Genomic DNA, 24,941 nt, shown 5'->3' on the forward strand with positions numbered 1-24,941 from the left:
CACAGCAGGACACGTTTTTTGAATCTGTCTCGAAGCTACTGTTTGAACATGCAGACGGTGAAATAATAATTGGGGGTGATTTCAATGCTGTAATTGACCCTCTGATGGATAAAACTCTTCCCCCAACTAGCGCGGATAAAAATAATTTTTTGGCACTTACTACGCTTCTGCAGGAACATTCCCTTATAGAGGCATGGAGATTCCGCCATCCAGAAGAGCGAGAATACACATATTATTATGCGGTGCACAGGGGATTCTCCAGGTTGGATATGTTCTTAGTGTCCGATAAGTTAATAGCCCAAGCAATTGACATAGATATACTGCCCAGGGCCTTGTCAGATCACGCCCCGGTCCTACTCACGTTGGCCTCTTTTCAGGCACGGCTAAGCCCACCACGGTCCTGGCAATTGAATCAATTCCTCCTGGAGGATCCCCAGTTCCGCTCATGTATTTCAGAGGCTATTAACCTTTAATTTAATGAGAACGAGACAGAGGCACTGCCGTATACAAAGATATGGGATGCAGCGAAGGCTGTGCTTCGGGGACAGGTAATTGCTTACTCAGCAGGGAAAGGTAGGTGCAGGAAACAAATACAAGCCCAGCTGGAGCTGAAGCTCCGGAAGAGGGAAGAGGCACATAGGTGTAGACCTACTCCGAGTCGGAAACGAGAGGTGAGGATAGCCCAGAGAGCCCTCGAGATTCATCATATAAGCTGTGCAGTGTATAGTATGATGAGAGTTAAGCAATACTACTATTCTAAAGGTAACAAGGCCAATTGGCTATTAGTAGCCAAACTGAAATAACGGGCGAGCCGCAATAGGATTGAGGCACTGGTGGATGGGGAAGGAAAGAGGGTCACATCAGAGAGAGAAACTTTGCGTAGTGGAGTAGTACTTTAGGGCTCACTCTGCCCCCCACCAAACAGATATACGTATGGCGGAGGGGTACATACGAGATGCGCATTTGCCACAGTTGCCTCAAGCAACCCGTGAGCTTTTAGAGGAGCCAATTACAAGGGAGGAGATAGAAAACGTGATTCGCTCCCTTCCTCTGGGTAAGGCCCCAGGACCTGACGGGTTCACAAATAAATTCTATAAGACCTTTAGGGCTGAGCTTTCCCCTTATTTAGCAAAACTCTTTAATAACATCTGGGCAACGGGGTCGGTCTTTGAGTCTATGGCAGATTCCACTACAACATTGGTTTTAAAACCCGGAAGAAATCCGAGTGAATGCGCATCTTACCGATCAATTACTTTACTAAATACGGATGCAAAACTACTAAGTAGGGCGATAGCAGGGCGCCTTGGGGAGGTTCTTCCGATGCTAGTGGAGAAAGACCAACGGGATTTATACGGAACCGTTCGACTCAAGATAATATACGTCGGACGATAGATTTGATAGCTCTGGCTCCTAGACTGCCAGGTAAATTGTCGCTGTTATCATTAGATGCCCATCAGGCTTTTGACAGTATGTCTTGGAGTTACTTACAGTTGGTGCTAGAGAGATTCGGGTTTGGCCCCAGATTTTTGAGGTTGATTCTTTCCAATAACCAGTTTCCCCCCACTAAAGTCAAAGTGAATGCAAACATGACCCCAGCGATCCGTTTGTACAGGGGCACTAGGCAGGGTTGTCCCCTGTCCCCTTTGGTTTTTGCATTAGCTTTAGAGACCTTAGAACAACATGTCCGATTGAGTAGGGAGATCATGGGCTTTGAATTTGCAGGACAATGCCATAAGATAGCGTCATACGCTGATGACCTGCTATGTTTCCTGAAGGATGCAACTAAGTCCACCCCGCCCCTGATGCGCTTATTGTCCAATTTTGAAAAGATTTCTGGCTTTGGGGTGAATGCAAATAAATCGGTGGGTATGGCATTAACTGAGCCCCGGAGAATCTGGCGGAGATACAAGCGGCCTTTCCCATTCCCCGGTCTTCTACAAACATTCCCTACTTAGGGATTAAACTGACCCCGACCTATGCAGGCCTATTTAAGGCAAATATACCAGCACTGTTTAGAGAGGCTAAAGAATGGCTTTGTCGATGGGATTCACAGGAAATGTCCTGGTTGGGCAGGGTGAGTGCGGTAAAGATGTCTCTTATCCCAAAGCTGCTATATGCCTTCTATTTGTTGCCGATACGGATTCCCGAGAGGGATCCTATAGATATGCAGAAGGAGATAGGACGCTTTGTGTGGGGAAACAAGAGGCCTAGAATACCCTATATACTCTTGACTAGAAAGGCGATACAGGGGTGTATAGGTCTGCCTTCGGTTCAGCGCTACTACAGGGCGGCGCAGGTGGCTCCTATGTTACCCTGGGGGAGTTCCACTGAAACTCCTAAATGGCAGGAAATAGAGCAGGAGGCCTCTCCATTGCTGTTCGAGTATTTCCATTTCCTGCCCAAGGAGGCGCGAAACTATCAGGGAGGACCTCTGCCCACAACGCTTGCTACGCTTTAAAGCTGGGATAAGGTGAGAGTGCAAAGGGGGATAGCTCTGGGTCTGGGTCCGCTGTCCCCCGTGGCACAAAATCCAGCATTTACACCGGGACTAGCTCCCAGCTCATTTCAAGGGTGGGAATCAAATGGACCATTGAGGCTTAGGGACTTATATGTAGACCAGGAACCACTGACATTCCAGGAGTGCAAGGAGAAGTTTGGGCTGTCGGAGGGGGAACGGTTTAGGTACATACAGCTACGACACTGGTTGACTAATAGGGAAACTCGCCAAGCTGTCAGCAGAGCGCAATTTGGTATAGAACTGAGAATTCTTGAGGGCAGAGCTCTCATAGGCTGGCGGCTTGTTATGGCCTTCTAGAAAATGTCTCAGAGGGTGAAAAGCTCCCTTACATGTTATCGTGGGAAAGAGTGTTAGGGGTTGAAATCCCAGAGGAATCCTGGCAGCGCATATGGCATAGAGCCCACAAGAGCTCCGGATGTACATTGGTAAAAGAAAATGCAATTAAGATATGCTTCCGTTGGTACTTCCCACCGACTAGATTGCATGCCGTGAACCCCGGGTATCCGAATACATGCTGGTATGGGTGTGGAGAAAAGGGTGATCTAGGGCATATGTGGTGGCATTGTGCGGTCATCCAGGACTATTGGTTAGAGGTCCGTTCCAAGATCAAGGATGTTACTGGCCCGCTGCTTCCTATGGACCCGCGTATACTAATCCTTGGTGACTTGCCGGAAGATGGGTCCTTCCCGATGACGGGGTCCAGAGCAGCCCTAATTGTGCAGTTACTTACTGTGTCACGAATCACCAGGGCTCTATTTTGGAAAGCGGTGGAGGGACCGCAGGTGGCATACTGGTGGGTGAAGGTGTGGGAATTGATGGGTCTTGAAAAGCTCATTGCTATGCTAGAAGGGAAGCTATCAAGGGTCAGACGGATCTGGAACCCTTTCTTGGACTATGTGGAGGATAGGCAGCAGATGTTCTTTAGGCCAGATCTGATGAGGCACTTTATGAACTCCTGACAGACTTGAAACTGCGTACTTTGCACATAATGGATATTGCTACGAATTGCACAGGCTCCCATTTATTGAATTTATTCCCTGCTTCTTTTGTTTGTTTATGCTTGCATTGTTCTCCAATTGATTGTTGACAAATGAATTTGTTCATGATCTAGTTGAAGTTGAATTGATGAATTGATAATGCAACGTTATGCTTCGCTGAATGGAGATGGACTCAAGGGAAGGTACTCTGGACTGAAAATTTTGATGAATTGATGTATGTGCTCCTTCCCCTTGCATTATTACTGTTGGATCAATTGGTTTTCTTGAAAAATGTATAAATAAATACATTTGTAAAAAAATGGACTGCCTTAGTGCTAAACTCAGCTGCTCACCAGAGATTTTCCTGCCAGACACACACCAAGCATTTAATTTTGGGAGTAAACAGTAGGTCTGCACCCAAGAAGTGTGGTGGATCTGGGTGCCTAATCAACAAGTTTTTTTTGGGGATGAACAGTGCTACTTCTGTTTTTGTGGCATTCAACAGAAGCAGGTTAGCAGACATCTATATCCTAACCTCCACCAAGCATTGTTCAACCATCTGAAAAGTCTCTTCCACTTTTCCCATTTTGACAAACACTTGGGTGTCGTCCGCATAGGAGTGGAAGTTGACCGTGTGCATTCTGAGCAGGTCTATCAGGGAGCACAGATACACATTAAAACAGGAAAGGAGAAAGTGATGCGCCCTGAGGTACTCCACACTCCTGTGGGAGGGGGCTTGAGATGAATTCACCCAATGTCACCTGTTTCTGCCTCTCCGGAAGAAAAGAGGCAGCCCATTTACTAGGGTGGTCCAAAATATTGTCTCATTGCCATTAGTGCGGTCTCCGTCCAAAACCCTGGACGAAACCATGATTGCAGGGGGTCCAGTATGGATTCACTCTCCACATATTTAGAGGTCACAATCCTTTGCAGTATTTTTCCCAGCGAAGGGAAACTGGCCACTGGACAGTACTTTTCCATGGTCACAGGGTCCAAGTTATGCTTTAACAGTGGCGAGACATGACCTTTTTTAACGCTAAAGGTACAGACCCAGCCGACAGCGATTTATTGATGAACTGTGTAACAAGCTAACCTTTTTGCCACATTAGCCGGAATGAGGAATAGTCAATCCTTGGTGCGCTACAAATTTTCCAGAAGAGCCTATATTGTCTCTTCCATAACTGGTGAAAAGGAAAAATCCTCTCTTTGAGGATATTTGCAGCTGCCATCATTCTAGGAGAACAATTAAGAGGGCCATTAAGGCACCCTTCTCCAATGGAACACTGTGTGCTGCAGGCATCAATATTTTGCTGGAGCAATACAATAAAAATAAAAAAAAGAAATTAATCATATTGGCTTGCTCCATGGAAGCTTCTATGGATAAAAAGCGGCATTTTGGCTGCACAAAATGATTAATAATTGTGAAAAATTTTCTAGGTTGATTTAACTCACTTAATTTTTTGTCATTAGGAAATCGGAATAAGGCGTGTTTTTAATTCTTTTCAGGCATGCTTTACTCTATCCACATTCATTGGGGATCCGTGTTTCCTCCACTTATTTTCAGTGCCTCTCAAAAGCTTATGCAATGCTAGGTGATCTAGAAATCCCAAGTTTGCTTTAAATACAATCCATGCAGCCAGAAAAAGCTGCACCAATCGCGGGACGGCCGCGCAGACGCAAGCCAATTATGGCCAGCGTCGCAGTGACACGACCAAGGTGCGCACTGCAATGCTTTAGGGGGATTGTAGTACCTGCACTCACGTGTTGGAGCCCACCATTCTCCCGACAACACAAATGAGGTATGTCCCTTATTTAATTAAGTTACATTCAGTTGGGCAACATAACAAATATATGCCCAACACCCAACTCACTTTTAAATATAATTTAAAAAACGGCGGCTAAAATGTAATAACGTGTAAATAGCCAGAACGAGCACAGACTAAAAGTGTGTTCTGGAAACCACCAGTTTGCTTTAAAAATGATCCGTGCAGCCAAGGGAAGCTGCACCGATCACGGGACGGTTGTGAGCCAGTTATGGCCTGCGTCGCCTCTCAGTGACACGGCCAAGGTGTGCAGCACAATGTTTTAGGGAGAATGTAGTACCAGCATTCTCAAGCGTTGGAGCCCTCCATTCTCCCCAAAACACAAAATTAGGTTTGACCCTTATTTAAGTTAAATTCAGTTGTGCAACATAACAAACATATGACCAACACTCAACTCACTTTTAAATATAACTTAAAAAACGGCAGCTAAAATGTAATAACATGTGTAAATCTTCTCAACAACGAGCAGACACAAAAATTGTCTTCTAAAAATCACCAGTTTGCTTTAAGAACGATCCATGCAGCCTGGAGAAGCTGTACCGCTCGAAAAAGAAGTGGCATAAAGATTTCAATATGGTTTCTTAATCACTTCGCTTGCTTGTATAAGTGTAAAGGAATGGATGTACACAGTGGGAGGGACATCAGATTGCACTACCTTTGCATGTTCATTCTGTGTCTCTGACCTGCACTTACAACTGTGGTACACAAATTCTCTTGTGGCCTCAAAGGTACAGATGTGTTATTAATAAATACTCAGGGCTATAGTCTAGGTTTAGAGTGGGAGGAGCTTGAGATAGGTACAGATTGAAACAAGATTGTATGGAATCGACTGTGGCAGAATAGCTCCGAGTGAGTTCCCAAAAACCCTGACAGGTTTACAGTCCATTTGCCATTCCCTTCCCATTCTGCTACTGGGAGACCCCACATAATAGGTAAACAAACTCACTTGCTCAACCTTCACTGAATGTTGCTATTGAATCTATGGAATCCGATGAATTGGAGGAAAGTCTTGTGTCTAGTGAGTCAATGGGAGTCATTTTGTTCCATTGAGGACTTCTTGGCCCGAGTCGACAACAAATTGGCCAAGGAAATGGACGGAGACATTGGTCAGGACTACGCCGGATCAGTTGATGCCCTTGAACTGAGTTTGGGGAGTCAGTCAGAACACGCCAAGGATCTGCCCAAAGTAACCCATCATAGAGTAGAGCATACAACCAGAGCTCAAACCATGGCCACAATTATGTTCTTAAAAGGGCTGTGACAATGTATCCGATGATCCCATTGCTGGCAACATCACAGTCAATGAAGCAGAGTATATACCAAAAACACTGGCAGGGTACAAGTGCATGATTCCACTCTTTATCACAGCCCAATTGTGGATCGTTTGGGGCAGAAAAACTCCTGAACTCTTTCTCAGACATTAGGATCATCACTACTGAAATCTAAAAATACTATAGTGGCTTTGCCTGACATAGGCAGCAATCATACGGATAACGGCATGGCAATCAATTGCCATCAGTCAACCAATTCGCCAACAGAAGGCAGCACCAGTATACAGATTATTACCAGGGACTATTGTACTGGTATTACTACAGCAAACATAAATAATCCTTGTAATGGAACGGTAGGTGCAAATTGAGATAAGAGCACACAGGTCCCTGCCAAGCTGACTGCCTCTTTGGGCATGGATTACTTGACTCCTTATTTATATGTGTGGATCAGTGATATTTTTGGAGCCAACAGCCAAGGACAAGCCTGTGATAAGATATCATTTGTTACCAAAAGATCAAAATGTGGCACCACAAAAAAGGGTCAAAGAACAGACACCTACCCCAGACTAACAGGGTGCTATGCATCTTAAGAATGGAGGTTTTACTTATATAACTTATGCAAAATGGTACCTTTTTAAGCGAAGATTACATCCAAGACCCGATTCTTTTGGAGAAAAGTTTAAACCTGAAACAAACTTGTAAACCAAGATAGACCAAAGTTCGATAAAACATCAATTAAAAGGGTCACAGATGCGGCAGAACAGCAAAACCAATCACGACCTATGAGAGAATCTGGCAATACTACTATAGGAAGCACCCACATTGAGGCCACAACGTGCAAAAAGGACACTCAGAAAAATGAACAGTGGAGCAAGGACAAGAGTATACCACAAAAAAGGCAAAAGTGGTGAAGGACCTGCAGTCAGTTGTTCCAGTGATAACTGAGGCATTCGATGGATCTGCACAGACAACAAGCACATTAGGCACCGATCACATATCACCTGCCTCCAAAAGTCACGGTTCTACTGTGATTGATGTTTTGCACACAACCAGTATTATGCAACCAACCATACAATCCAGTATGTTAATAACTGTAAATCCAGACATAAGACAGCAGGAATCTGGTACACGCACTCAATTGGATCCCATGGAAAGCCGGAGAAGACAGAACCTCGTTTGTACTTTTAAGGGCTGCTTCTGTGGCAATAGAAAGGCCTACAGAAGACGACTCAACAAAGTTTCAAGGGAATACCTAAGGATCATTGGGAGCCCAAACCAGATGCTTCCTCTGCTACCTATCTTGTCGGAATGCATGTACTGTGGCGGTTGCAGTGTAAGAGCAACATTTGCAGATGTATTCACAATATATTCTGGAACAAACTCAATGTGTTCTTAGACACGGGTATCAAGGTGTACCTAGACAATGGAGCCAAGCATTGCCATCTCCATGAACACTGGTATCTGCGTGAATTAGCGCAAATAATGAGGGAACCCTTCACTGCCTAATTGACAACACAAAGTCATCAGTTGGAATTAAATATGTAGGATCCTTAGATACTGTAAAAGCCTGGCTGCGAAGGGTGACTGTTGTAAGCCAGGGGAAATCAAGTTGCTGTCTTGCACCTAAGCCATGTTGCCCCCCCGTCCCCCACCCTCAAGATCTTCCGTGAGGACCCGGAGCGGTGAAACCTGGCAGCGAAGGGCGGCTGTTGTATGCGCTGGCTGTTCGGAGCAACGGGGTAATTGGAGCACTAGCCTCTGCCCCTATATGCGTTCTCCAACGGTAAGACTGTTGCAGCCTTAGCCAAGTACTTCCCCCACGCAGCACCTTATCAGTAGAGCCTGAGGCTTGAGGTGGGCTCGAGGCAGTTTCTGGGTGTCTGTGCAAGCCCCTCCGGTGAGCGGACTCCTCTGACTTTTTTGTCTGGATGGGGCCCTTGCAACCCTTCCGCCTCATATTGACCTCCTGTGAACCTTCAAAAGGTTGTCAGCTTTTATTTGTGCTTTATGGTGTTTTTTCCTGGTTTGGTTTACCCCCTGCAACCTCCCCATTCTTTTCTCACCCATATTCTTCCCCTACCCGTCCCTGACCCCAACCCTAACCGTACCATATTCATTACCACCTTGACAATGTGGACATGAAGACGAAGTAAAGGTAAGAAGTAAATGCATGAATAAATAAGTGTGGAAAGTTTTTTTTAGGTCAAAGTAATGGGGGATTCCATACTGAAATCTGGAAGTAAATAGTCTTTTTGCTTTACTTCCTTTCCTCAATAACTATTTTGGGTGCACTGGTCTGCCTTTATGGTTACCGGTACAGGGGGTGGGTAGGGGGGGAAGACAGTCCCGTGTGAGATTTCTGTATTGTTTTTATGTGGCACACATTCTCTTACAGTGAAGTACTGCAGAGGTACTATGGTGCAGATACCTTTGATGTAATTTATTTTGAGGAAATTACATTGAAAATACTTTGAATTTTACATGTAATTGGGGTAAGGGGTAAAAGAGAGATGGGGTGGCAGTGAAGGGCAAGAGGGCATGGGCGACCCCCCAAAATTAAAAGCATATTTTCAAAGTAATTCAAACTAAGTAAATTACATCGAAGTAAGTTCCTTCGTTGAAATAACATGGAACCCTATGGATTCCTTTTTCTTTTTCAGTATTAACATTTTTGTTACCTTTTTGATGGCTGAGAATGGACTAGTGGCAGTCAATCAAGTTTTACAGGTTTTGTTGCCATTTTCAGTACCATACATTCAAAATAGATGTGCCATGTGGTTTTGACAGTATTACCCAAAATTGTCGAACATTTTTTATGCATGGTAGATTTTATCACATTTTGGCTGAACAAAAATTTCATACAGCCAAAAATTATGAATAGATTTACCATACGGTACCATTGTAGTGAACAAGGGCAGCAGGGGTTGCAGGGGTGTCCCCCGCTCCTTGTACATAAAGTTGTACACAAACAAAAGGACCCTGCAGCGCCGGTTCCCAACCACGTAAGTGAAGGGAACCAACATCACTAGGTGAGGTGTGCCGCCAACAGGTAAGTAGGGGGCAGGGTGGAAAAGTGTAATGCGCCTGAAATCATGCGGGATTTCACTGCAGCCTGCATTTGGAATTCAGATTTTTCTAATTAGAAATTGTACGATGCAGTGAAATCACATAGATCCACTTTGACCCCATCCTTTTGGCCACCTTGATCTTTGGCCTTCCTTCCTACTTTCTCAGGTTGTGAATTGGCTTGCATGGCATCCACTTTGGCAGAATTCAGTTTGGATTTCGGGCGAAAGTGTAAAGTAGGCTATGGGAGATGGGACTTTCTTCACCAAATCTACATTTCAGCCAGGGGATGTCTCTTCCTGGGAAGATGAGAGGCATGGGGCTGCCCACGATTGGACAGCTACGGACAGTTTGAATTGTGCAGCTACTTGCCACTGGAAGGCTGGGCCACCCCCAGCCCGAATCTGGTTAGGAGAGGGGGTCCTCCAGCTGTTGAACGTCGACTGGAGCCAAGACCATGGGGAAGAGAAGCGCCATGCTGAAAACCCAGAAGACTGCTGCTGAGGATTACCAGCATGGCCAAAGCCAAGTACCAGTGAGGCCTCTATTGCAATGATCGAAGACCCTCTTTGGTGCTTCGATCTTTGGACAGGCGTGACCAACCAATCCAGACCCCTGCACATGAAGCATGCTTTAAGAAGCTGTTGGAAGCATCCCAGAGGCATCTTGTGGGCTGCACAGCTTTGCAAAAGGCCTATCCAGTGCATTGGTCAGGGACTCTAGTTGTGCTTGTGGCACTACAGCTCCTTGCCTTGTGGCCCAAGACTATCTGTCCTGCTGGACAGCTCCCTCATGAAGAGGGGGCTTCCTGGAGCAGAGTCTTTTTCACCACCATGTGCCTTGCCTGCCACCTCTATTTGGGATGAACTTAGCTGCTTCCTGTCTCTGCCACATCCTCATCATGGGACCTGCTACATTAGCATATTCCTGTACTTCTGGTCTTATTTGAATACTCAATGTTGAGTTAACTGCACTACCACACTACCCCTTAATAGCTCCTCAAGTCGTCCTTACTCCTCAATCTGCAGTACCTTGACAGATTTTGGCTAGATATAAGTGTCAATTTCCCTGTTCATCGACTAGGGTGGCATCTCAGAATTCTGCCCCAGGGCTTGTTCATAAAATCATTCTCAACAATCCCCTCTAAATGGTCCAGTTGTAGACATTTAGCTGATAGCAATCATTAAACAATCCTTATCACTGTATGCAAACTACTCAATATCTGCCAACTACACAACTTGCTGGTGGTACTAAGCAGGACACAGAGTACAGAATGTGTTGACCTTCAATGCCATCATACCTTCCTGGCCGTAGAGGTGGTAGTTGTGGTGGTGGTGGTGGTGGTAGTAGTACTGGAGGACAAGGAAACGCTTCTTGGCTTATTGTTCAGATTGTTAACTCGTTCCCGGGTCTTCACTTTTTCTGGAAAAGGAAAACATTTACATCTGGCTATGACACCCTAGAAAAGCTTTATGTACGTCGACACCACCATACATTAAAAAAGGGGTTGTACCTTTACAAAGGAGGTGCATCACCAAGGGGGAAACATTAAGAAAGCAAGGCATGCTCTGGAGGGGAAAAGTTATCAAGGGAAAACTTGAAATGGGAGGGAAACATTGAAAACGGGTAGCATACCAGGGCACAGCAAAGACACCAAGGGTGCTCTTATAGTGGAGGGATGGGGGTGGGGGACCCAAATCAGGGAGAGTGCTTGCTCCGAGGAAAGCACTAATGGCATAAAGCTCTCACACAAAGCTAATATTCACAGTGGGGAGTGCGTTGACCAGAGGTAGAACTGAATGCAAGGGTCACCATCAAAAGTAAGGGGAGCAATATCCAGGGTTGGACGCTCTGAATCAAGCATACACAAAGTAGGACGCACTAATTAGTGGGACCATAGATGGCAGATATTGCTGTCACAAGTGAAGGGCCCACCAACAGCATCACAGCTCTCAATTTAGGAAGAACACCCCAAGCAGGAGCCGATGGGAGATATGGCCAGAGGGAATGCTTGTACCATCATGGCCTTTCCAAACAGGAAGACCACCGACAGCGATGGGTGTCCATAGGGGTGTCTCTCCTGGATCTTAGCTCTTCCATTTCCTTACCAGATTCAGCTTCAGACTCCGACTCCGAGGGTTCCTCTTCCTCAGAGCTGGAGCTGCTCGACTCCTTCTTGGCAACCTCTTCTTCCTCATCGTTGAGGCGCTCAAGAGTGGCTGGCTCTGTGCGGCGCTCCTTGTCATGCAGGGATATCTTCTCTTTGCTGCTCATACGAGAAATAGAACTCCTAATTGAACAAGGGGAGCGGTGCAGGTGTGCGGCGTTAGTGCAAGGCGTGAAGGGCCACAGGGCCGCTTTCAGCATGTGTCACACCACATGACAAAACCACACGCGTGCTCAACACAAGGATGGGTGTGAGAACTTCCCCGGAGCTCCACATGCTGCATGGCACAGGACAGAACAGAATGCTGGCAGGTGGACAGAGGCAAAGACTTATCTATAATGCCTTTCCCTCTATACTTAGATGGTCTTTCTTTCCTGTATTAGAAAGCTTTTCCCATCTCTGCTGTATCTCTTATAACCCTGATCTTGCATAGGTCTCCTGTCCTCCTTTGCATTGCTCACCCCTTGTATGAAGCCACTATCCCCTTGTTGCAAAGCCACTATTCTCCTCCATGGCTATTCCTATTTATTACATTGCAATTTGGCCAGCAACCTCACCTTACTGGTGCCTTCACCATGTGCCTTATTGTTCATCAAGCTGGCCGCGTCAAAGTCCACCATCCCACATAAGGTGTTAAAGAGTGTCCCTTTTCTCTACTAGATTACTCGCAATCCTCTACTAGGCTTTAGATCCCTCTAATGATAGCGCTCTTTCCCCTGCTTGTTGGAGGCATGTGTATGTGTGAATCTATATATGTGTCTCCCTCGCTCTTCTGCTGCACTGACAGTGGTTTCCATCCACTCAGCATCACATTTTGTGTCCTGTAAATGTTTGTCCAGGCCCAATGACCTCCTTACTGTAAACCCATATTTTCTTTATAAATATGCATTTATTTTGCCAAATATTTTCTGAATAAGCAGCAGAGTAAGATGACTGGGAGCCTGGGGGAGGGTCTGACATCCTTTTGTACACACACCACCAGTGCAGGGAAAACACATCATGAACTTGCATGCCAGAACAAAGCAGTGCCTCCGTTCACTCTTGCATTCTTGGAACAGCTTGCAAGGCATCTAAATGTTGCACCAACCGAAGAGGTGAAAATCAGCCATACTGTAGAAACCAGAGAAGGAACCTGATCTACCACATTCAGAAACAGCCAAACCTAACAGGCTATCCAAACAGAGGGGAAATCCACCAAAGTATCCGAATCAGGGAGGTAGAAAATGCTTAGACTGCAAGACCAGGGTAGGATGGGAGCACCGTAATGGCCCAAACCATCAGAGTTTGGGGATACTGGAGAAAGGCCAGACTCCACCAAACCAGGAGCGGAAACTAGCCAGGCAGCAAGCAGGAAGAGGACACAATTCCAACAGGAACAGAAAAATACACCTCATTGGCATAGTGAAAGAACTACTGGGGTTAAATGCTTACACAGCACACTAGCTTCTAAATACAATCAATTATGTTTGGAACAGAGATGGAAATGAAACTTCTGAACTACAATGCATAGAGGGATGTTCAGGCTATGCTGTTGCAACTGAAGGGGTTTAGGGGAGGTACAGACCTAGACTGTACCACAGACCTCGTTAGCCTATACCAACTGGGGTGGATTAAACCCATAAAATGACCATGCAGAATGAGGCATGCCCTCAGGGCTACCAACTAATGGGAGGAAAACAACCAGACTCACCTTGCCGAAAAATCGGACAAAAAAACTAGCAAAAGAGGAAGGGAAACTAAATGGGCATGGAATATATGACAGACTGCAAAATCACAAGGGGAAACCAACCAAGAGTGGAGAATTGGTATTGGTCAGTTTATACTACTGATGAGGCAAATTTTACCAGCTCTGAATAGATTTGTGGACACCAAAAAAAGATAGGGTGTGGCTCTAACAATACCAACAAATATGGGATGATGTGGATTATCCGGTCAGATCACATAAGTTAAAAATGGAGATCCTAGCAATCAATTTAGTAACAGATCTCATACCTCACCCGTAAGGAAGGGTAAACCCACACCAATTTTCAAGAGTGATAACTAGACTACCAATGAAGGAGTACATAACTTGCATGCATCAAGCCCATATGATCAAACCGGACAACACACCAAAGAGAGGAAACCTCCGATTTTATCAACCAAAGGGGTCAATGATAGGAGGATCAGAATGTGCCACCAAGGAGGGGATTCATCAGACTGTACCACTAAGACAGTACCAAGGAGAAACGTGGAAAGCCATGACTATACCAATTGAGCAGAAGTAGTTTGCCCGACTACATGAAATGAGAGAGAATCATAACTACTAGTATGAGGAATCCAGAGAATGTATTAACCAGACAAAAGGTCCTTAATATAAGAGACACCATAACACCCAAACATGATGGATCAAGGATGGGGTTTGGGATAAGCAACTACAACTGACTGGAACAGTCTAACAGGAAAAAGCAGAATATAGGGAATTACAACATTCCTGTCAGTCAGCTGACAGGAGCCACTGCTACACTGATGAGGACTGAGAGCAACAAAGGTGAAAGAATCTCCTTTAAGCACAGGAAACAGCTAGAGGCACGTGGTCTGCTAAGGATTTCAGGATGCTGAGTCAGCAATTCTGAGAAGGAATGGCTGTCTGTTGGCATATGTCCTTTGCAAAACTGAAGGTCGATTGCTGAAAGGTTTTGAATTAATCATAGCCTCAGACATTGCTTTGGACAATCAACCAGGCCATCCTTTTGCAGCCTGCTATGCCATTACAGAAAGTCAAAGACTATATGAAAATCAGAATTGGCCCCACCCCATAAATCCAGCTCAGACGGCTATGTCACATTCCGTCTGCATGAGACTACAAGGAACACAACCATGTTGTACCCACATTGGGTGCCATCAGGAAGTTGTAACTTGGGTCTCTAGACACAGGCTCGGGACCCACATCTGTGCAAACCCGCCCCACTTGGGGGGACATGTGCACTACTGAAGGATGATGGCTGGAAAGTTTTGAATAAAGCATAACCAATGGCATCACTCTGGGCAACCCTCCAGACCATCGTTTTGGCGTATGTCCGACATGTCACTGAGGAAGTGAAGACGATGGAACCAGCACAGATGCCAGCACAGATGCTAGACATTGGGGAAGAACAGAACCACGAGAACCCAGGAACGAGATACACAGTTAATATCCTGGATTCTTGGAGGACACAGCCAGTGAGAACCGTGTACCGGGCCTAGGACGCCATGAAGGATCGGAGCGAGTGAGAGAAAGTCCACCAACAAAAGACAAGCGCCAGACCCCAAATGCTGAGTAAACACTGAGTCTGGTAGGAGGCCTATTAGCGAGATACATGCACCGGGTGTTTGAGGAGCAGAAAGGGAGCCTTCAGGACTATTAAAGGAGTAAATGCACACTCAAGCACATCAAGTGACAAACCAGAGGAAAGGTGCAGGGGAGAAGAATCTGGGAAAAGACATCCACAAAAGTGAAACACTGGAGTATGGTAGATGGCATACAATTCCGAAGCATCAAAGAATGAGAAGAGAAAAATCCTAGAGACGGGATGAGAACATCAGAGACTAAGTGAATCCAGAGAATGTATTATTTTACATTCTTACAAATTATGTTTTCTTGCCTGTGACTGTGTGCTATAGGCTATATTAATTGGTTTGCCATGCCGGTGGTAAACAACTTTTCAAATGAGTGTCTATGAGGAACATAGGTAGAAAAGGTCCCATTCAAACGATTAGAAAGGCATACCACAGATAATATGGCATCTTGACCCACCAGGACACATGGTACAGGTATTTGGAGTTGTGCACACGTAAGAGAAACCAGGTCTGCCTTTTGGCAAAAACATCCAGTGCTGTACTCCACTAATCTAGAGGTACCCTGGGCAAGAGCACTAATACCAACACACTCACCCTTCATAGTAGCGTAAAACTAGAGCGGGCAGTGCTGCAAATAAACTGAGCAGCACCCTGTTTTTTCAACAGTGATTCAGAATGTTGTATTGATCATTTTAAGTGTAAAGAACGAGCCTGGCTTCCTTCACACATTCTGCATCAAATCAAAAACTTACATTTCCATGCCGCATAATGATTTTTTAAAGGGTGACGTGTGGACTACAAGGGAGAGAGACCTTTACACACCATTTTATTTTCATGATTTTTGCATGGTGGTAATTCTGATCCTTTGAGGTCAAAGGTCTCACAGCATGGACAATAAATAGTTGGGCATAGGAGAGATCTTTCATTTCAGATTCATCTGATCTCCTGAGCATCTTAGTTGGGATGGTAAGAAGGGGGATTCCACACAATAGCAGGACTGATGAACAAGACAAAACCATAGAATGCATTTCAGCAGTACCAGCTGGTTCACCAAGATATTACACTAGAACTGCTTGCAGGGGAAAGCATCACAAGGAGAATAAGGTTGGGAAGGAGGGGAGGGCCTCAAACGAGTCAAGGGCAGTCTGCCACCTAGGAGTGCAGAGTTGGTTGTAGTGTAGAAGAACCAGCATGATTGTGAATTCTTAACCAGCAGTACAAATGGAGAGGACTATGAAGTAGATGAAACCAAGAGCAGGTTAGACCTAAAAATTCTGAGTTATAGACTTGCAAGGAAGACTTGCAGATCAAAAGGTACAGCTATAAAGATTAAGGGTAAGGCCAGTATGTTGGGGTACAAGTATTCATGCTTTATCTTAGGCTATTGATCATGTGACATCAGTAGTTTCTGAGGAACTCAGTATTCAGACTAGTTCTTACATGGTTTGATTAAGGGAAAGGTGTATATTAAGGGTTCTAGTCACATTCACATTTCTTCAACCAAGCTTTCTTGAGTTGGGAAGAGAGGATAGTCATCAAAAGAGGTTAGATCCCATGGGCCCCTTTTTAAGAGTTGTGATTAGACTTCAGAACAGTCAAATAAAAGGATATTGCTGAATGCTCATCAACCTTTTGGACTAACCTCATGGAAGGATCAGAACCTTTTAAAAAGGTTGTAGCTTAGTTTAATCTCAGTTAAAAAATAAAACATTCCCTGATGATTGAGCAATCTGGGAGTATGGCCAATGTCAGAACCCTGGAACACCTTCTCTTCCTTTCTAGCACCAGCACTTGTTCCTCATACTGTAGGTCTTAGAACTGTGTTTGCAGGGAACAGGTCACCCGTAAATTAAAGGAATGCCCTAGCCCATATGTGGGCTTGTAAGCATTTTCAGACTCTTGCATGATGCCTAACTGTGGTGCCTTTCTGCCTGTGTCCCTCATCCGGTGTAGGTATTCAGCCACCCAGGGCATATATTCCCCAAATATGCAGTCCTGGAAAAGAAAGTGGTGCAGCATAGGCCAGCTACTAAGGAAGCAGAAAATAGACGCTTAAGGGGTGAGGAGAAATGTAAGCGGAAAAGTACTTGCCTTAGCAAGGGGACCCACTGAGTGCACCCTGGCCGCTAGGATGATTGACTGCTAAAACAGACTAGATGTCCATGAGGCACATGGGCCCTAAAGTTCGTAAGTAAAAGGATTTGTTTATAAAAGAACATACTACCATAGAAAGTAGACTCTCCAATTGATAGTCCAAGGAAAGGAAAAGCCGATATTACGAACAAGAGAATAAGTAGGATTTTCAAGCCTCTAATCAGACCATAGTGCCAAGCTGAACAGGACAATTCTAAAATGATGCCATCTCCAAAATACTCACCGTAAGAATCCAAAATACAAAGAAGCTTAATTTGCTCTAGAACCTCAAAAACATCCATGCACCTATATATTTACTCCTGTGAAGAACATAACTAAACTGCACATGGAACTTTCAGATTGTGCCAAAACCTGGAAGTGAGGCTCATAACTGCCATGTGAGCTCCCTGCAAAAAAGAGATCACCTTTGAGAGATTAAACTCAAGCCCAGCAAAGATTATGGAAGACAGGCCCAGATCTTCTCATCTATGGAAACAAACTACCAGATTACACCATCTGAGATCCCTGACTGTTCCAATCCATTATTTCAGTAGACAGTGATATGTTAAAGAGCTGCACAGAACCTGCTACATTCCTTTAAAGTAGGAAACGTTGCAGGCCATGCATGCCACACAAAACAGAACACCAACCACATGCTCCCCATCACAACAGGCAGGGACTAGCAAAAACAGTGATGCAGACTCCTTCCATTGTGCTTACACATCCCAAAGGAGAGAGGAAAAAGTCATAAAGTAACATAGTATCCATTACAGTGTGAGGGCCACATGTAGAAACAGTAAGAAACACAAAATAAACACACAAACTCACATAAGCACACAGTTGCCACATATCTGGGAATGTTTACATGATCATAGACACCACTAGGGTTTCATAAAGAGCTAGGTCTCTTTAAACCAGGATACAAATTCACACCGGATATCTCACAAGAACACAAGTGGATTTCATAGAGGAGACATCAATAGGATCTCAACGACAAACACTTCCAAGTTTGCATACGAGGACAAAGGGCAAACATGAGTTAATGTATATGAACACATCAGACCCACAACATATTTGGAAGTTCAAAACACGCACACACACACTGAAGGCAGACCAGGGCACCTGCCCCAGACAGAGGAGAAATGTGCCAATTCATAGGAAATCTGCATACGGAAACGGCTGTTCAGCCCGATACTGCAGCTTATTTATTTATTTCATTTGTAAAGTGCACATACAATCCGGAGGCACTGAGGCGCTGTTGCGGGTACATATTGAGAACAAATTTGGTCCTACGATTGTGGTTTTGGGCATAAAGACAAAAGGTAGCCTAGGTCCCAGATGCATTTGTAGCTGTAGGGCAATTACATGATTGACAGGCATTACCAGGCAACAAAAATGCTAGCATAGGGACAGTTACTGATATAGCCCAATACATAATTGACAAACGGCGGCCTAGGCGCAGTTACAGTTGTAGTGCAAATTACATGATTGAAAGGCATTACCAAGCAACAACAAGCAAAATGGGTGCTGTTACAGGTGTAGAACAATTATTAAATTGAGAGGCAATACCAAATATGTTAAAGGTATAGTGTGATATGATAGTTTATTTATATAGCGCCTATACACAATGTGTTTCAAACCTTTTCAAGGCAAGGGAGGGAACAAGGGAAAACCCATTGACATTCTTACAGGCCATAAACAGTAAGGATGTGAAATTAACTATCGTACTCGGCCTGACGACATTTCAGATAGTGCAAGAGCTAAGACATAGATAAGGAAGGGGGAGAGGGGTTGACAGTGGGAAGCAAATGGAAACAGACAGGCGACTACCGTACCAGGCCTGACGACATTTCTGGTAGAGCCGGCGAAGATAAAAGGTGAGGGAGAGGGGTGCAGAAAGGGAGGGGATGAACAAAACAAGCGACTATCGTACTAGGCCTGAAGACCTTTCAGATAGTGATGGAGGAGGGGGAGGGGGGACAATTAAGGCGGGGAGGAGACAGACGAGGGAGCATCCTGTAGCGTGTTGGCGGACCCAGAACCTTTAACAAATATCCTCAGGAAGCTCAATAATTTTAAGAGCGAATTGCCAGTTCATCAAGCTACACTCATACAAGAGCTATTATGTGAACAAGTTTATTTTTGTTTAAAAACTTGAAAACCTGAAATTAAGGAAATTGTATTCTAAGGATTAACCAGATTTAAGGGTACAATACCCATTATTCATTGACAAATCTCTCCTGATGAAACATTTAGGACTGTCTGAATGGTGAAACACGTGGAGAGTCAAAACTTTGAGACCTGCAACCTTGAATAGTAAAAATCTTCTGTAGCCAACAAACACTATCAGTGTAAGTTATTTCTACCTGTGAACTGGCTAAAAACCAGAAACTGAATAATTGGTTGGTGCTAAAACCGTTTATCCCCACCTTTATAGACTACCGTACTAGGCCGGACGACATTTCTGGTAGAGCCGGAGAAAACAAAAGGTGAAGGAGAGGGGTGCAGAAAGGGCGGGGAGGAACAAAACAAGCGACTATCGTACTAGGCCTGAAGACGTTGCAGATAGTGCTGGAGGGGAGGGGACAATTAAGAGGATGGGGGGAGGAGACAGACGAGGTTGCCATCATTCTAGGTTCAGGGACAATTCTGATAGAGTAAGTGCATAGAAGAAAGTAAGGGGAGGAGGGGAGGAGCTAGGAAAAGGGAGAAAGGGATAGGTGGAGAGAACAGAGAGTAAGCAGTCAAAAAGAGTGGAGAAGCAAGAGGGGAGAGCAAATACAATTGCAGAAATCAGTAGTAACACATAATGTAGCAAGCCTGGATACAAGATGAAGATGGGAACAGCATGATTCAGGGCCACCATGAGAAATGGTGACGCACTGTGAATCAATGAAGTCCATAAAAGTCAAATCCAGCATTGGCCACAAGACTGTGATGGTGAAACCAGAATGTATCAGGACAGACCCCTGCAGAAGTAGGCTGGATGGGGGGTTGAGGTGAGGGGGGCTGGTAGGGGGGCGGGAGCGCAGGATAGAAGAATCAACTAAAACAGTCAACACCTGTGTGCGAAAGGTGGTGGGGGGCACAAGGGATCATCACAGGGAGACCAGAGGGGTGGGGATGGCCTATGGGGACAGAGGGAGTAACCACATGTTGGTGCATGCTGCGGTCTGAGTAGGGGTTTGGGCCCTAGATCCGCCTGGTCTGAACAGGTCCAAACAGGAATTGCCCTTTTCTTTGTCTGCCCTTCACTTCGGACGCCTGGGTGAGAGATGCCCTTGATCTAAGAGTAGGAAGGAAGAGGCAGGCCTAAGAAGGTGGGTGGTGCTTAGGCCAGGTGACCAAGATACACTTGCACCTGCTCCCCATCTGCAAAGGAAAAGAGGCTGGAGGGCTCCTTAAGTTGGGGAAAAAGAGCGGCAACCAGGAAGGCCCCAGGTGGGTTGGGCTTGCTAAGTGGGGAAAAAGAGCAGCAACCAACAGACAATTTTCTTTGTTAAAAAGAGAGTGTGAACCCCATAACTGATGCAAACAATGTCATGCTTGGAAAAAGGAACTTTGAAGACTGAGAACATGTCAAGTATAAATTGGGCCAGGCAGAAGCCCGGCTGCGGGTATTGTACAAAGCCTCCCGTTTTCATTTTTAGTTATATGTTTTCTAAAGTGGTAGGGCCAGTTAGTTGGATAGAATTCAGACCGAAGAACTTTATTTTGGTCTTCTAACGTGCACCCTTAGCTTTTGTTTTGCTAGGTAGGGAACATCACTCAGTGATATGGCTAGTTAGGAGTTTTGGTTCTTTTATTTGAATAAAACTAATTGAATATGACCCCTAGTCGCCCGAGTCGTCGTCCTCCTTCACCACGATACTGTAAAACACATCATGTCAGACTTCCACCCATCTCCATTTCTTACCCTATTCCCCAGTCTGATTCCTCCTTTTCATGTGTAACAGAGTCTAACCCAATTGGTCTACTGTACAGGCATTTAGAATGTTACTGTCTAATGAAATATACATACAATTATAGGTACCTAAGTAACGCTATCTAGGATCGTACCTGCAAGCTGCTGTTTGTGGCCCAGAAAAGTCTGGTCAGCTTGACACCAACAGCTTCAAAGGGCAACTTTTGACTGGCCAGACTACCTACAACTGACCCAATGTATGTGGGATGTAGTCTGGGAGTTTAATAATATATACAAAGGTGCTTCAGGACACATTTAGAAGATATTTAAAGTATAATTTGGCAATTACGCCTTTCCTAGTGGGCTGCACCGGGAGACAATGGACTGCCGTCCAAGTAAAGAGGCATGATTGAATATAGAGATTTGAAAAAGGAAGCAGTCTGTTTGCACCTGGTATGACCTGCCAAGGAAGGTAGAATTGTTATATGCACCCTAAAGCAACATTGAGGGTACAAACGGCGTGGTGGGTACATACCATTGGTTGGCTTAAAACCAAAATGAAAGCACAAGCAGTGTGTCTGCCATGGATATGGTGGCCAGGGGCCACCTTTCCATTTCCATGCGAAGGCTGAATGTCTGGATCAAAAGGGGTGCGCAAGGTGAGTATTCAGCAGAGAAATCATGAAGGAGTTAATTGCTTTCCTTTCATAGATTCACATGCTTTGAATATTCATAGTCAGGCTTGGAATCCTTGGTAAGTTCTATAACATGTTAAAGTAAGAAACTGTGAAAATTATAGCCCATCCATCTAATTTTGGCTCAGGTCCCCTTCAGCCAGTAGGATGTCGAGTGCTCATCTCCACCCCTTAAGGCCATGTTCAGATTCTAACCGGCATGGTCTGCTGCCGAACAAGTGATGCCTGCAGTGGGAATGGCAGATGGGTTGCATTTGAATCTATGAAAGATATTAGGGCTGGAAAACTGGAGTTACTGGTAAGTAACCAACTCTGTTTCCAGCACTGGATCTTTCACAGATTCATGTGATTTGAATACATGTAAAAGAAATAAACACGTGTACCCATGCCATAAGCTGTATTATAGAATGAGAAGTGTGGTAGAATAGTAGGGGTTTAACTTCACTGATGGAAGGCGTAGCACCGCTTATCCCACATTTCCACTTCTCGACAGTACATCCAAAGAGGAGTGCCTGGGGGAAGGTAGGTGACATCGCCCAAGTCGCTGCTCAGCAGATATCCTGGAGGGGTATGCCTGCCCACATCGGGGTAGTGAACATTGCTTTCACAGACTTTTGTGTTAAGATGTCTATGAGCTTTCCTGTGGCACAAGACAATTCCAGCTCTTATCCACTGTGCAATACCCGATCTGAAAATAAAACCACGCTTGCAGGTGGGCCTGAATGCTACAAATAACTGCGTAGACCTGTAAAAGCCTTTTTTCCAGTCAATCAAGTACTTTAATGCACACTTAACACCCAAGCAGTGAAGGGCAATCTACGCCCTTGACAAAGCATTTCTGAAAAATGTTAGCAGTACAATGGATGAATGGATGTGAAAATATGAAGTTACTTAAGGCAGGAATTTTGTGTTTGTTCCAAGAACAACTTTATCCTTGTTAAACTATAGGTAAATTTCGATAATGGCCAATGTCTATATCTCCCCCACCTGCCTTGTCGATGTGATTGCTACCAGGAATGCAACCTTCCAGGAGATGTGCTTGATGTCAGCACTGTGCAAGGGTTCAACGGGTGACTCCATGAGCATTTCCAAGGCTGTTTAAGCTCCACATAGGTGCGACATTACGCAAAGATCAGGAAGTGAAAAGCAGACTTTTCATGAATTGCTTAGTTATTCTTTGGGAGAAGAGAGGAAGGGGATTCTCATGGAATAGCACAATATCACTGCCAAATGCATGTGAATAGACCATGAGCCAAACCTTTAACCAAGGACGACAACATATGGTAAGAACTGGTGTGGTGCAACAGAAGAACAAGTTGCTTAACAACTAACGTTCTTTCGACTGGATGTTCCTCCCACGTATTCCTTATCTTTGATAAATCCACTTCCAGCTTGCTGGCCTCGGAAACATTTTTCAAAGTAGAGGGTGCTGCGCGTTAACATCCCTCGAGTCGATGTCCCTCGAAGGACTCCGTATCGGGGTCAACGTCACCATGGGTATAAATAGTCTCGCACAGCGTCCGTTGCTCAGTTCCGTTTTGAGGTGCTGTTTTTGCCTTCTATGAGATGGTTAATACCCTTGAAGGAGCGTAGGCTGCAACTACAAGGGAAGTTTTACTGTGAGGAATACGTGGGAGGAACATCCAGTCGAAAGAACGTTACAGTTGGTAAGTAACTTGTTCTTCGAATGGATTGTGTCCTCCCACATGTTCCTTATCTTTGATAGACTCCCAAAGCCGTAATGGGTACAGGAGGCAGAAGTAAGACGTAATTATTATTATTATTTTTTTTTAAATGCACAGAATACAACACAGCTTTCCCAAATTTAGTCTCCTGGCTAGTGGAGGAATATAGACTTTAGTATTTGGTGAACGTATGTGCAGACGAACATGTGGCAGCTGCACATATGTCTTTAATTGGAACTCCTCTGGAGAGCTAACGAGGCTGCAATACCCCTGGTTGATTGAGCCCTGAGGTTTTGAGGAGGCTAATTTCCCCGCTAATTTATAGCAGTCTATGATAGTTCGAATTATCCATCTTGAGATGGTTTGTTTAGTGATAGGCAAACCTAGTTTATGTCCTGCATACGCCACAAACAACTGACCTGCTGGTCTAATCCTTGCAAGTCTATTAATGTAGAAACTCAAGGGAGGCCTTGGATCCAGCCTGTGCAATCTCTCTTCCTCTTTCCCTGGATGAGGAGGATGGTAAAATGAAGGTAAGTTTATTTTTTGTGTGATATGGAATTCTGAGACCACCTTTGGGAGGAAATTTGGCTTCACTTGAAGAACTAACTTATCCTTGTGAAAGACTGTATGAGGAGGTTTGCAAGATAAAGCTTGTAATTCGCTCACTCTTCTAGCAGAAGTTAAAGCCACTAGGAAGACTGTTTTAAGAGTGAGAAACCTTAATGGACAGGAATGAAGAGGTTCAAATGGAGTACCCATTAGAAATTTTAAGACTAGATTTAAATCCAACAGGGGAACTTGAAAAGGAGTCGGGGGAAAGACAGTCAATCCTTTCAGGAATTGAATGCCTATGGGCAACTTTATATATGAAGGATCCTCAGCCGTGCGCTTAAAGATTGACAGTGCGACAAGGTAACCCTTGATTGTGCCAACTTGAAGGCCTGAATTTGCCAAATATAGTAAGAAAGATAACACCATCGGTGTACTACATGAAAAAGGGTCAATATTCTTATCTCTACACCAGCTGCAGAACTTGTTCCAACAGCAGCGGTATAAAGATTTAGTTGCTGGCCTCCTGGCTGAAAGCAACACCTCCATTACGTCATCCGGGAGGTCCCAATCCTTGTATCTCAACCTTTCAGAAACCAAGCGTGAAGGCTGAGAATCCCGATATCCGGATGGAGAACCTGACCTCCCTCTTGCGAGAGAAGGTCATCTCTTTGTGGAAGACGAATCGGAGGACAGATGGACATATCTAGACGATCCGGGTACCACGTTCTCCTGGCCCAATCCGGGGCAATTAGGATCATGGGTTTCCGGAATCTCCTCAACCTCCTGATCACTTGAGGAATGACGGGGACTGGAGGAAACGCATGCAGAAGTG

General features: G+C 44.9%; 1 protein-coding gene across 3 annotated transcripts in view; it reads right to left on the bottom strand.

Annotated features, from left to right (window-relative positions):
- LOC138503813 (protein phosphatase 1 regulatory subunit 12A-like) overlaps positions 1 to 24,941 on the bottom strand; it is a 977,826-nt gene that overhangs the window by 146,071 nt on the left and 806,814 nt on the right. For 2 of the 3 annotated variants that reach the window (XM_069623832.1, XM_069623831.1), the window contains exons 8-9: positions 11,764 to 11,945; positions 10,956 to 11,077 (exon numbers count right to left, since the gene is read on the bottom strand). In XM_069623832.1, coding sequence (XP_069479933.1) covers positions 10,956 to 11,077; positions 11,764 to 11,945 — 304 coding nt within the window. The remainder of the gene's footprint in view (positions 1 to 10,955; positions 11,078 to 11,763; positions 11,946 to 24,941) is intronic. The other variant, XM_069623833.1, reaches the window with a different exon arrangement.

The sequence above is a fragment of the Ambystoma mexicanum genome, chromosome 11, assembly GCF_040938575.1.
Source record: "Ambystoma mexicanum isolate Mex_15411 chromosome 11, UKY_AmexF1_1, whole genome shotgun sequence".
Lineage (NCBI taxonomy): Eukaryota > Metazoa > Chordata > Amphibia > Caudata > Ambystomatidae > Ambystoma > Ambystoma mexicanum.